Below are 14,525 nucleotides of genomic sequence, written 5' to 3' on the forward strand. Positions count from 1 at the left end.
TGTATTTTCCTGTTGCAGGGAGATTTGGCAAGCTAGAAAAGACTGCTCCCCCTGCTGGTGGCTTTGCACAGCAAACTCTATTTACATCTTAAAAAACGATTCTCAAACGATTCTGCCATGCCGAAGTAAACTACTGCTGTACCGCGGGTAATCTGGAAAGCGCCCAGACAAGCTGGTGACTACACATCATATCATTTGGGCACTCCCCTCAGTTTCAAATCACATCATTTGGGCACTCCCCTCAGTTTCCAAAGCTGTTCAGCATGGAGAAAGAGGCTGCCATTTGTGGGCACATGGGACTCGTTGCTTAGCTCTTTTGGATCTTGGCCACAGAATATTTGCACTTTTTGTAGCATGTGTGTGCGTTGACTCATAGGTCATTCTTAAAACATTAAGCCTTCCCAAATCCTCTCTAAAGCAGGGTTTTTCCCTCCATAGGCTTACATAGGGCTAGCCAGCCACTACTACTAACATCACCTGTTAGTGCAAGCAAGAAACAGGGCTTAGTTTATAAGACTACTTATCTTGTCATTCATGTATGTGACCTCCAGTTTCAAAAAATAGATAGGAGGACTATACAATAGATTCTTTCCAACTGACTCTGAATAAGGGCCACAGGCAGCAATTGCACATTTTGTTAAGAAAGTAATGTGTCCGCAATTTCCTTCCTGAGGCAAAGGGTAGTTTGGGGGAAGGGGGATTTTGGTCAGTTGAAAACCCCCCCCCCCAGCCGCATGCCATGGTCTCAATCCTGAATCATTCACTGAGCACATGTAAGCATTTGGGTGCTATCGGGACTCTCCCCCCATGCCCATCGGGGCAGGGCACTCATCCAACTGGGCAGCAAGCAGATCAATGGCCAGTGGTTGCCCAGTTGTGCACGAAGCCAACGGCAACCATGCAGGGAGGGCGAGGAAGCCAGGAGGGCAGCCGCCCTAGACTGGGCCAGAATGGCCTGACAAGCCATTGCCTGGCTGCAGCCAGGAGCTAGCAGGTCCCTCCCCTCTGCAGAGACCCTGGGGGATGGTGCAGGGAGAGGAAATGGAGTCCTGTAAGGCGGCTGGTTTAAGGGCTAACAGGCGGAATACAGGAGGGCGGGAATGGAAGGCAGGGCAGGGGTTAAGAGGGGCGGTGGCTGACCCTGCGAACATATACATTGGGGGTGAAGCCACTGATGAGGAGGCCCGTGGAGATGGAGGGTGGCTGCCGGTTTGGGTCCCTGGGGAGGAGCAAGGCATTCCTTCTCCCTGACAGATGGAGGAAGAACAGGGAGCCCATTCTTCTGAGGCCTGTATGCCCAGGGGTTGTGAGTCTTTTGCAGAGGAAACGCCACAGGTGCACCTAAAGGAACTCTATGGATCAACGCCATAATAAACACAATTTTAATGAAAGGCATTTAAGGTGGAGTAATGGAATACTCCACCTTAAAGTGGCGCAGTGGGGAAATGCTTAACTAACAAGCAGAAGGTTGCCGGTTTCAAATCCCCGCTGGAACTATATCAGGCAGCAGAGATATAGGAAGATGCTGAAAGGCATCATCTCATATTGTGCGGGAGGAGGCAATGGTAAACCCCTCCTGTATTCTACCAAAAGAAAACCACAGGGCTCTGTGGGCCCTAGGAGTCGACACCGACTCGACGGCACACTTTACCTTACCTAATGGAATACAACAAACAACAATGGAATTCATTAGATCTGACACTTTGCAGTATTCCAGTCCAGTGTTCTACGTCTGCCTTCATCTATAAAGAAGTGCTTCTTCCAATGAGCATTTAGTATATCTTTATGGTGAGCGTATGAAGCTGCCTTATGCTGAGTTAGACCACTGGCCCATCCAGCTCAGCATTTTCTACCACACTGACTGGCAAAGACTCTCCAAGGCTTCCAGACAAGGATCTTTCCCAGCCCTACCTGGGTCCTTCTGCATGCTTAGCATGTACCATAACACTGAGCGACAGCCCCATCCTACTTCCTTTGTTTACAGTTCTCATCAGATACAGCATTCAGTGACTGTAACTGATAGAGGGTTCAGATCCATTAATTATCCTTCCAATACAATGCAAATAAAACTATACTTTGGGGAAATGAATGCTGAAATGAGCCTTGCCTCAAGACCGGCTGGCATAAAATTGGTATTATGTAATAGCTAGTAGGCCTGTGCAAACTCCAAATAGTCAAAGCCAAATAATCCACACAGTCGCTCAAGTACTGCACAGAGGTGAGCATTTTCAACATGCCCCTCTGCATGGGACCCAGATCCCTAACCAACTCCTGACCTGTTCCTTCAAAAACATGGAGTCCTGCTGTGAGTACTGGGAGCTGTAGTCCTCTCCCAGATCTTTCTCCTTTGAACTAAATGGGGAAAGCACTGGGAAAGAAAAAACCGGGATAGAAAGTCTACATGTGGTATTTGTAGAAATATTATATGATGATGATGGTAAAAAATCTGGGTTTTGATTGTTTAAACAGTCACTCTGTCCATTCTCGAAACAACACAAAACTCACAACCATCATGTTTTCTGGATGAATTTCTGTAGTGTCACTTTCCTGCATGACCCAATGCAACTATGAGGGGTAGCACAAGGTGGTTTGCTCACCTACAGACAAGTTTTGGAGCAGGTCCAGTCCTGGAGGGATTGCACTCTTGAAAGATGTAGTGGCACAGCAGTGACTCAGCAGCTGGACGACAAAAAGGACTCACTGTTTTCAGTTCAGCCCATGCTGCGCGGACAAGCAGCTCTTGGGTCTCCTCTGGGTCTCCATAAGAGGCATTGAAGAAAACCAGTGCCTCTTTTGCCAAGAGAGCATTACACACCTCTCCTCGGTATGTACTACAGTAACCTGCATTACCCTTGTAGAGTCTGCTGGTGAAAGAAACAGACACACATGGGGATTTCTATGTACTGATCAACTGTGTTGAGATTCAAAAGTAACAAACAACTGTTGTCAATCACTGTGATCGCTTGTATTTCATGCTCTTTTGGCCCCGTGGTTTCATCCCCCCCCCGAACACCTTCGCGCACAGAAACGTTCAAAAAGTGGGACAAATATATATCTGCCAAATGCGTGGCAGACGATGATAACAGTTCATGCATCTGATGAACTACTAATCCATGAAAGCTTATGCCATGACAAGTCAGTTAGTTTTTTAAGTGCTTTGTTGTTTACACTGAATACAAAAAATTCTTAAGATCTGGATCCATGGGTACTAGGGCTGTCCACATGAGCCCTACCTGGGTAGGGTTGCTGCCCGTGTGACACAGCGGGATCAAGGCCAATTCCAGCGCTGCCCCACCAGGTTGCCCAATGTTTTTACCTGGGCTTTTACCTGGGTAGAAGGGTGCGAGCGTGCACCCTTCTACCCAGGTCCTTCGGGCAGGTGCCTTGGGCAGGCAGCCCAAGCAGACACAGAGCCCGGCACCTAGAATTCCCCAATGCACCACACGCATTATGGGATGCAGGAGGACACAGCCTGCTGTGATCTCTGGCTGCTCTTGTAGCCACCGTGCGCCATTAGTGTGGGCATGTGGCGCTAGCAAAGCAGGCAGCCTGAGCACACAGGGAGCAGACACAGAGCTGGGCGCCTAGAGTGCAGGGGAATCCTCCACTGCACTGGTGCACTATGGGATGCGGGAGGCCTCAGCCTGATGTCCTTCTGCTCCCCATCCACTCTCGGAGCTGCCGCACAGCACTCGTGTGGACCGGACACATGGTGATAGCAAGCTCATGGGTGGAAAGAGTCATGTGGGAGAAGGCAGGTCAGCTCCTGCTTTCCCCCCAGCCCTCCCCAGGACCGGGTGAGTAAGGATGTGTGAACAACCTTGCTGTCTGGGAAGCTACAATTGGAAGCTCCAAGTGCCAAATTGAAGGCTGCAAATAGAAATGTGATTGCTATCAGCAATCCTCAGCAGTCAACATTTGGAGTTCTGTCATCGTACCTCTTGCACTCCCTGGAATTACCTTTCAAACAAGTCCACAAAAGTTATTAACCTTCCCCCGTGGTTTACTAGCTCACCTACCCACTCATAGCAATGGCAGTCATTTGTGGCACAGCTACACTATACGAAATCTAAAAAGCACAACCTCTTCTCCAGTTTAAAAATGTCTCCAGGCCTGGTCTCCTAAAGGTGATTCTCAGGCTTTTGGCTGAGACCAAGAGTAAACATTATCTAATGAAGGTGATTCTTACTCACCACAAGTCTACTACCAACAACACTGGCCTAGCAGGTGTCTACAAACACAAGCCTGTCAATTTCTGCATTTCTTTCAACTCAACACAAAGAAACTATAGAAAGACAACACTCATCTGGTGCCAGCCTTGCTGTTCACTCTGGGTCAATTTACACAAAGGTCGCAGAGTTCAATTTATATCAGTCCTAAATATCTGGAAATGCCAACCGAACTATCTGCACCTTTGTAAAAAATGTCCTTCCCTCAGCTGACATTCATCTTCAGTTTATTTGCCTCAAGTAATGAGCTGCCTGCTATTCGCAAGAGGGCTCAAGCTTTCCCTAACACTCAACAACAGACCTATTTGGTTTCCAGATCGATGTAAGAGCAGTCATTCCCCTCTCCCTGCCACCCACCCACAGACTTCTATTCAAGGTTTCCATCCTTAATTCCATCTCTTTCGAGTATACTATCAAGAGTTTTGGTTTTTGCTTGGGCCATGTTTGAAGAAAAGGAAGTGATTAATCATTAACAGTAATATGATAGCAGCTCAACATCCCCATGGACATATGAGACGAGCCAAGAGTGATATTTCCACATGTGTTAATTTACTTCAGTCTTATTTCATGAATGAGACACATACTGCCTGTGGTGATTTCCGCCCCTCCCCCCTCCCTGCTCCATGCTTCATTGAGTCAAGGCTTGGCTCCTAATCAATGCTGTTGTGACAGAGTCTAATTAATTTGATTTTTGGTGCTGTTTTAATGTTGATCAAGGTTTCCTTCTTTCTTCCAGAGTAAATTGATTTAAATCTTGGTTAGTCATCACAAACATAGACCTATTTCAATCTTGATTTTATTAAGTTTTCCATTTTGTTATTAATGTAAACAGTATCAACATAAATACCGGGTGTACAGTATAAACTCAAGAGGTGGGCAGCTGCAAACTGAGTTCTTTGCTGAGAAGCAACCTAGCTTTAAAACTGGATGTTCTATTATGGACAACTGCTCTATTATGGACAACTGCTTTGTGTCTTCTCATATTATTCATACATATATTATGTGGTACAAAAGCCATTTGGATGTGGCCTTTGAAGACCACTTTTGATCCCATCAACAGGAGGAAGCTTTGGGAAAAGCTTTGATGCCTCAAAATTGATCATCATTTAGTGCAGTTAATCAAAGCTATTTATCCTAGTATCTGTTTCAAAGTCCAATCAGCCAAAGTCCTGTAAATAACACCACCATCCAGTAACAAGGAGTATAAATCAGGGCTGTATTCTTCCCCCATTTTTATCTAATTTTTCGTAAACTAGCTGATCCCGCACAGAGTATCTGTGTGGCAGTACACTCCCCCCTTCTGCCCTACTCCCCTCCCCCCAAGCCCTCTGTCCCAGTCCCCTCCCCTCCAAGCCTTCTGCCCCAGCTTGCTCCCTCCTACGTTTCCCCCTCTTTCCCTCTCTCTTTTTTTCTCTCTCATTCGTGCTCCCCCCCTCCTGCCTCCGCTTTTTAGCCTGCTTGTGTTTTCCCTGCTGGCAGTTGCTGCCTCCTCCTTCCTCCAGTCCCTGGTGTCAGGCGGCCAAGCGTTCAGCCAGCTCCTTCCTTCACGGCCCTCCCTCTAGAGAACATCTTCCGAAGTGGCCAGCTGTATGTCTCTGCCCAGCCAGGCTCCGCCGCTTTCTCTCCCCTCAGCTTCCCCCCTCCCATCTGCCCCAGTCCGTTCAGTTCTCCTCTCCACTTGCCTGCTTTCCTTCCTTTCCTTCCTTCCCCAAGCGGCCACTTCCCTACACGGCCAACCGCTGCCCAGCCAATCCAGCGCCTCCACCGCCCAGCCAATCCGCTGGGTTGCTGGGACGCATCCCCACAGAGGCACGTCTATGATAATTAATATAATAGATAGATACTACATTTGAATTCAGTGATGAGAATTTCCCCCCTTCCATAGTATGGAAATGCAAGCTATCTGTTTCCACAAACAACATAGTGCTTTTGTCACATGCCCAGATGGGGTTGCACAGGTTGTTATAATCCTTAGGTACTTTATCTAAACTGCAAGTAATAGTATTTAGCCACATACCCTGTAAGCATAGTGGCACCTTGACCCCCATTTAATTAAATGAGCCAGCGTGGTGTAGTGGTTAGAGTGCTGGACTAGGACCGGGGAGACCCGAGTTCAAATCCCCATTCAGCCATGATACTAGCTGGGTGACTCTGGGCCAGTCACTTCTCTCTCAGCCTAACCTACTTCACAGGGTTGTTGTGAGGAGAAACTCATGTATGTAGTACATTGCTCTGGGCTCCTTGGAGGAAGAACGGGATATAAATGAAATAAATAATAATAATAATAATAATTGATATCAATTTAATTGATATTTGGGGATTGTGTTCTCTTGCACCTGGAACTAAAAAACTATCTTGATGCTGCTAAGTTAAAATATGAAGAGATTTTGGAGGACAATGAACTTGGAAAAACTATGAAGTCAAGCAGATTGCCCCTGTTCTACAAATCCTTGAGCCCAAACTGCAAGTTTTTTAGGGATCTGAAATTTGGGGCATTGTGGGCCTGCCAATCTTGAATTCTTTCAGAATATTATCCTTTACACTATATTAGAGTTACGGACAATATTCTTAAAAGTACACCTTGATTCCGCCCCAACCCCCGAGATAATTGGCATACTGCCAATAGAGCTGAGAGTATATTTAAATGTTTTCAGCTGCTCAGTTTCAATTATTGGCCATGCCCAAAGAAAACACACTCCCCCAAAAACTGCTCAGTGGAACAGATCCAATCTAGTTTAATTAATCAAATTACACAGTTTAAGAAGATTAGGTGGATGATTCCATAATTACACAGGCACAGTAGGCTCCCCCTGCCCCCATTTCTAGGACAGCAAGGGCAGAACTAGAATCTTAAACAAGAAGTTCCAAGTAGAACTAATGGAGCCTACTTTCCGCTTCGTTCAACATCCAAGTCATTTGTCCTCACCTGTTTCTGTTTCCAAGCTGTCTGATCACAATAAAATACCCCTGTTAGGATCCCCTAGCCCACCCCGCCGTCCTGTACTATAGCTTTGATTTGTACAGGACTGTAAAATGAATGCTAATGGGGAGGTGCTTATACTTTGGCCACTAATTTCTTTTAAGATGGTGGATCAACATTAAAAACAAAAAACAAAACCCCTTGGGATCTCCTAGGACCCCTTCCCATGTATTAAACATTGAATCTGTGTCTGTGTAATCTGAAAACACAAAATTTAGTAGGAAAGGGAAACACATACAGACATAAAGATTTCATAAGCCTTCTTCCCTTTCGGTTAAAAATTGTGAGAAGTATAGATCCAGCATAATTTTTCTCTTTTGGCTAACTCCAAGACAGCTTCTTGGTATACCATGTTTTCTTTTCTTTTCTTGTTTTCTTTTCTTCATTCTGCCAAATGGCGAAGAGAATTTTCCTCACTCTCCTAACTTTCTCAGATTTCTAATTAGTTGTCAATGTGGGCACTAAAAAAATCCCACTTTGTTGACTACAGTTTGCTGGGGTTGGGGGAGTTGTAATGTGATGATATCATACCATGCATTTTTTGTAAAGATGTTACACAGGACTCATGCTTTTACCAGCAGTCATGCATCTTTTATAACATTTATAACTCTGAACTTCAGCCTTCACAGGGTGATGCAACAACACGCTTACCAAATTGTTATATGCACATTTCTCCTAATATCTCAGTAATATCAATTCCCAGACTATGCTTACCTCCACTCTACAGGTACAAAATCCACGCAAATAAGTAGTTGAATTGGTGAGTGAGGGAGAGAAAAAGGAGAAAAATCAGAGTCATTAGTGTAATATTCAAGGCATGCACAAAAACTGAAAGAATCTCACAGGGTGGGTTCACACGACTGCCCAGACTAGAGGTGGGGGAAATTTCAGTAAAATGTCAGGAGCTCAGAGTGTACACTCCCGGCAGGCATGGTGTCTAAACCCACTCAAATCTGGTTCCTGCCCTGCTTCTCCTGACATTACTGACTTCTGTTAAGCTGGGTGGAAGAAGTGGGTAGAATGTTGGCAGAAGCAGAGTGGAAATCCGACTTGGTCAGGTTCAGATTAGACTTGTAAGAGAATATTCTCCAATGCATTTAATAGAATGGGTAGAATAATTCTCTGAAATATTCTCTCCTATTCTAAATAATGCAGGAGAATATTTTTTCCAAGTCTAGTTCAGATGTCGTGCCCACTGGGAGCACACCCTCTCACCTCCTGATATTCTACTGACATTTTCTCCCACTTCCAGACTGGGTGGATAGCCTTTCTCTTTTAAGTTTCTAGGGTGATGAGAGTAAAGAAAAATATCCCTGCATATATAAGCACTTAGAAACATAGGTGCACCTAGGTAATTTTGGAGCCTGGACCTAAAGGCATTTGCGGGGGGGCCCTTCTCCCATGCAAATTAAGCATCATAATGCTCCACTGGGCGACCACCCCACACAGGACAGACTAAAGAGGATTTGGGGTGGGGGGCAGGGGCTGTGGAGGCCCTGGATCAGCCCCGAAGTCCAGGGGTAAGAGCGCCTCTGCATAGAAAGCGATCTTCTGCTGAGTCAGACTGTCTAATTCAGTATTGTCTGCACCAGGGATGGGCAAACTTGGCCCTCCAGCTGTAGTTGAACTACAACTCCTATCATTCACAGCCACAATTTAGTGTAACTGGGGAAGATGGGAGTTGTAGTTCAACAACAGCTGGGAGGGACAAATTTGCCCACCCCTTGTCTACACAGACTGTCAATGGCTCTCCAGGGTTTCAAAACATGCAAGGGGTTTTCCTCAGCCCTATTAGTATATATCAGGGACTGAAACTAGGACCTTGTACATGGAACATATGAGCTACAGTCACATCCCAAAAATGTAGCCTCAATTTAGCTAGGGAATATACATAGATGCATACATGCATATATGGAAGCGGGCGTCTACACTGTATCACTAGCTGGATGAGGAACACCATACACACACATACAACCCCCCCACCCTAGGATCCATGCATAGTTTCTCTCAAAAGTTATTTCATGGTAACCTTTCCACCTCATAATGTGCAAATTGGCCCCATTTGATCCAGTGCAAGGTATTTTCTGAACAAATTTGGGATTCTATATGTTTTCCTTTGAGGCCAGAATGGCACCTATTCTTGTAAATAATATTCAAGACGATGATGGCTCACTGAACTATTTTCACATTAGTCTTAAGTGATATAAATAGTGCTTCATCACTGTAACTTCCTTCTCCTGGATGAGTTTACAGAGTGCTCTTAGGACACTGTAATCAGGATGGCAGCAAATATGTAGGAAATTATAGCTGTGCCAACCTCTGAAGTGAAATAATATACGAAGAAATAGTCAGCAACAAGGTGCACTCCTAGTTCAAATTTATCCTTCTGGAAATTACAAGGAAGCCAGGCCTTCAGTTTCTATGAGGTCTCTCTCTCTCTGTATAACTAAAAACCCATGTTGGAATGAAATGCCATTTCATCCTACATGCTTTTTTCTTCCCTGGCACATACCTGACACATTGATAGTAGCTGCAGCTTTTGCAGTGCCATAAGTCTCACTGTGCTTGTTGGTAGCTATGCAGGTGAACAAACCAGGCCGGGTGACATAAACCTGAAGCCTAGAGTCAATCACTCTATCTTTTACTGTTTCTACAATGGATCCTGCTGAGACCTACAGAAAATCAAAGAGAGAAAAGGAATGAAATGCAGCGCACACAACAAACAACGAAAACAAATTATCTACATAGAAAAGCTAGATGGTAAGATCCTATACCATTCAGTGCACAATGTTAACATAGGCCTGAGTTAATCGTCTTCCTATGCTCTTAACTCATTTTGTGGCCTTGGGGAAATCAATGGCTGACATGATGGGCAGCCCTCTGTCAATGGTAGGGACCCGCTGGTGTTGCTGTGTGACTTAAAAGACAACCCCAATGGTGAAGTAACAGGGCTACTGCAGAATGATTTAAAACTGCTTCTGAGCAGCAGCACAGAGCTCCTTCTATGGATGAAATTGCGCAGCAGCCTCAGCGGGTCCCTAAGGATGACAGAGGGCTGCCCGTCATGTCGGCCACTGACTCTCTCAGACTTCATTTCCCCATAGAAGCATGAACTGCGTTGTTGTAAGGCTGAATGCAATTGAGGCCTAAAATGTACTTTGTATATTAAAAAGGCTATGGCAGCAATCCTTAGGGCATATCTACACTAAAAGTGCATATGAGTTTTATACCAGTTTAACTATCATGACTGTTCACAAATACAGAATCCTGGGAACTGCCGCTTTGCATGGATGCTCAAATCTTCTGCTAGAGATCCCTAACCCTCTTCACAGAACTACATTTTTGAGAGAAGATGGGGGGGGGGAGTGAGAGTGAAAGAGAGAGAGAGTCAACATCCAGACTTAACCCTGTGCTGACATGCCAGGATTTTGCATGAGTGGGGGGAGGGTGACTACCTCCTGGTAATTCCCCCATTCCCAAAACTCTATCCCAAAGGATACCTCCAGCACTCAGAGACACAGTTTCAGGAGGCATCATTTCAAAAAGGAGGGGGGATATCCCACCCCGCCCTCACTCCGTACACCCAACACACACACAATGGAAAACCCTGGCACATTGGCACAGGGCTAGTCTGGATGTCAGCCACTTATTTTAAGCCTGTAGTGTAGTAGATCTGCCCTTAAACTTTGCAGATGACCACTGTTTTTATTTAGAGGTACTGGGCCTACTTGAAAATTGTACCAGATTCTAAAGCCAAATGTACCAAGAGGCAATGTAGACCATGAGATTAGGTCCAGTATTTTAAATCTCACTCCCCTCAGGGTATTTACCTTTGGTCAATACGTCATAGATACTAATGTGGAACATCTGCCCCTGCTCCATGGTATTCAGTTCCAAAAACATTGAATAAAGACATGTTTAAAAGCCATTGATTTAACACTAGTATTTAATACCTTGCTCTGACTCACATGAGCAGTTAGAATCCTTTATTCCACTGTAATTAGGGATGCATAATTTCTATATAAATAACAAGATTCATGTTAATACTTAAGGCAAAATAGAAGTTGGTCATATGAAAATATGGCTGCGTCAGTGAATTAAAGTTCAGATTGACCTGGGTTTCCCATTTCTATCTAAACATTTCACTTTGTTCAGAGTTAAACATGTAATCAAATGGTTTCTTTCTTCAGCACTCACTTCCTTGGATTAGTGTGCAGAAATTATACAAGCTGGTGTGCAGAAACAATTTCCGCAGGGCATGAACTCGATTTTCCTTAAGTTCACCCAGGTGCTGTAATGTCTGAGCTAATGCACCAGATTTAATACAATTCCGTTTAAACTGCTTTTCCTTATTTTCCATATGGCACCTGTATATTTCTTTGTAGTCATAGAGGTCCATTTCTGCACTTTCAGCAGGGATGCATGTATGTGCATTTTTGCATGAAGATTTCAAACAACCGTATTAATTCAGAAACTAAAATGACTTCAGCTAGAACAATTTAGGCATAATAGAAATGCTTGAATTATGGGGGAGCTAAATGAAACCCACAAGCCCTTACCACCCTCCCAGATTTGAGCAAAGTGTACCCTCCCCATAGACTTCTAAAAGTAGCTAGGGCCCTTCTGGTTCACTGTAATTGAACCAATCAATTGTACATTAGTTGGCTCTATCTATCTATCTATCTATGCAAACTGCTTTGAGAACTTCTGTTGAAAAGTGGTATATAAATGTTCATCGTAAATAAATATCCGTATGGTAGTAAATCTTCTAATTAATTCCAGCTAAATTTTGATGTTATTATTTATACACAACCATTTACGTATGCGGCATATTACAGTATGTACGTGTGGGGTGGGGGAGTTCCGGACCCCAAGCAGTTCATGGGAGAGTGCTTATTTAGGGGATATAAAAGGTTTATTTAGAGGACACAACCCTGGGAATTTTAATCTACCATTTTGTTTTGGGAAGTTATGACAAATTCTTGTCTTCTGCGTATGTTAAGGGACTACATTTAAAGGGGCAGAAGGGGGAAGTCAGAGAGGCTATTCTCATGAGCAGCCTAACCCAGGCTAGGGCAGCACTGAGCGCAGCCTGGCTTAGGCTGCTCATGTGGAGCGCAGGCATTGCTCTCGATCCCAGCGCTTCTGCCTCACCTAACCCAACTTTTAACCCCAGTGTTTAGCCAAGGTTAAGGGCACGAGCACGCTCTTAAGTGCCCGACTCATAGGGGATTCCTCCAATGCACTGCACTTGTCGTGTGGTGCATTGTGGGATACCCAGAGGCATTTTCCTGGCCTCCAGCGATCTGCACTGCCAGGAGCAGCGTAGATTGTGTGGATGTGCAACGGCACGCCAAAGAGGAGGCTGCAGATTGCCTCCTCCCCCCTGCCCACCCTCCCTCTCTCCCCGCTGCTGCCATGGTTGTATGGACGACCTTAGAGAGAGTATTAGAGAGCTATACCGTTTCCAAAAGCCTTCTGACCATGACCTATTATGTCAAGTTAGCGATTTTTTCTGTGGCATTCTACTGTGGCAGAATACTTGGAGAAGAAATGTGAGAATCTGAAGAGTGAGTCAGAATTGTTCATTCTCAGCCTGGACCACACAGTAAAAAAAATTGTTTCCTTGCCACGTTTGCTGATAGAACTCTAAGGGACTGGAAATTTCATTAGGAAGGACTGAAAATAGCTTCAGTATATGGGCAATTTCTCGCCAAGCCTTCTTTGGGTAAAGCAATCCCTTACTGCTTTGGCACAGATAATTTCAAAACAGCTTGAAAGACAGTTAAGCATTGCAAACTGTCATTTGCATTATGGAAAATAATAGAAAAGAGCACCAGAAAGCTTCATGAACACAGCAAGTAACTGCATTTTTAGCCCTTCTAAGTTAACAGTTAGCTTTTCTACTTGAAATATGAGACTGTTAAATTATAATTTCTTCATACAGAAATCCCATGACTCACTTTTCAAGAGGCCTTTTTATTCTAAAATTAAAAAATCTAGTTAAGAATTTAACCAAAAAGAGACCAAGAGTATATTTAGGCTACTCATTTATGTCCATTTTTATCAGTTTCATTGTCATTACTTCCCTCAAAAAATGATGGGAGCTGTACTGCGGTGGGGTATTGAGAATTCTGTGATGATCCATACCTACTGACACAACAGCACTTCCCAGGTATGTTTCACCTAAGCAGGCAACTCTAAATTTGCTTTGAAATGTTGCCTTAGGCAAAATTCAGTGGTGACTTTACTTGGGCTTATCAAAGACATGAAGAATTTGAAGTGTATATATTTTTGTTCATGACTGAAAGAGAAAACAGGTTCTCTGTACAAAAGTATCTTTAATCTTTCTTTGTTTGCTTACGGTTGAAATACAGATTAAGGACACGGTTGGCTCTTGCATGTTTTCTTCTTATTCTCCCAAATAGCAACCATCAGCATGTATGTGATCCAAATCAGAACCAGGTGGGGCAAGAGATTTAATCCTCTCCCTCACCCCCAGTCCTGATCTGGATGAAGCACCCTCCCATAACTGCTATTTGCCCCTGGAAGAAAGCATATTTTACCCTCCTAGGGCAAATACCAAGGAGGTTTGATCTTAGCGATCATGTCTAATAGCCATCCATTAGGGATGTGCACAGAACCATACAAGGGAGGCTCAAAGGTGGTGGGAGTGCTGCTTTAAGAGCGGGGGAGAGTGCACTTACCCCTCCCGCAGTCTCCCCCCCCACTGGCGTCCCTTTTTGTCAAAGCCCATCAGGGTGGCAGCGTACCTCCCTGCTGCCCCGTTGCCCAGATATAACTGGAAGTATCCAATGCACCTGCGCACCCACGCACACATCGCACCTGCCTGCGCACATGTTGGGCATGGGCGTGCATTGCTTGCGCTGTGCACATGCTCACACTGGCACACACACACGCACATCAGATACTTCCGGTTATATCTGGACAACAGGGGCAACGAGGTGGCAGGGAGGTTTGCTGCTGCCTAGGGGTGTGCACGGAACCGCGGAGCTGCGGTCCGGCACTGGGTGGGGGGTTCCAAAAGAGTGGGGTGGGGGGCTTTACTGACCCCTTCAAGAATTCTGAAGTATATATTCGAGTAAGCGGGCGGCATACCTCCCTGCCGCCCGCTTCACTCCCCCTCCTCCGGCGGCGCGCGTTTCTCCTCGTGTTTCTGGCTTCAATTACAATCGGGCGGCAGGGTAGCTCCCAGTCCCTGCCGCCCGGCTCTTCAATACCCCCGTGTCTCGGCTGGCGGCCGCCCCCTGCTTAGACCCAGGACCCCTGCCGCCCCTTTCCTTCCAATACAAAGG

The 14,525-nt window shown here is 45.2% G+C and overlaps 1 protein-coding gene and 1 long non-coding RNA gene across 3 annotated transcripts in view; one reads left to right on the top strand and one right to left on the bottom strand.

Moving 5' to 3' along the window:
- The window catches only part of LOC128343409 (uncharacterized), a 43,641-nt gene extending 40,914 nt beyond the window's left edge, over positions 1–2,727 (top strand). For both annotated transcript variants that reach the window (XR_008315513.1, XR_008315512.1), the window contains exon 6: positions 2,538–2,727. This is a non-coding gene — a long non-coding RNA (uncharacterized LOC128343409). The remainder of the gene's footprint in view (positions 1–2,537) is intronic.
- MUSK (muscle associated receptor tyrosine kinase) overlaps positions 1–14,525 on the bottom strand; it is a 70,026-nt gene that overhangs the window by 26,074 nt on the left and 29,427 nt on the right. Inside the window, exons 7-9 of the mRNA XM_053292410.1 lie at positions 9,722–9,881; positions 7,924–7,930; positions 2,598–2,864 (exon numbers count right to left, since the gene is read on the bottom strand). Of these exons, the coding sequence (XP_053148385.1) occupies positions 2,598–2,864; positions 7,924–7,930; positions 9,722–9,881 (434 nt within the window). The remainder of the gene's footprint in view (positions 1–2,597; positions 2,865–7,923; positions 7,931–9,721; positions 9,882–14,525) is intronic.

The sequence above is a fragment of the Hemicordylus capensis genome, chromosome 2 (assembly GCF_027244095.1).
Source record: "Hemicordylus capensis ecotype Gifberg chromosome 2, rHemCap1.1.pri, whole genome shotgun sequence".
Lineage (NCBI taxonomy): Eukaryota > Metazoa > Chordata > Lepidosauria > Squamata > Cordylidae > Hemicordylus > Hemicordylus capensis.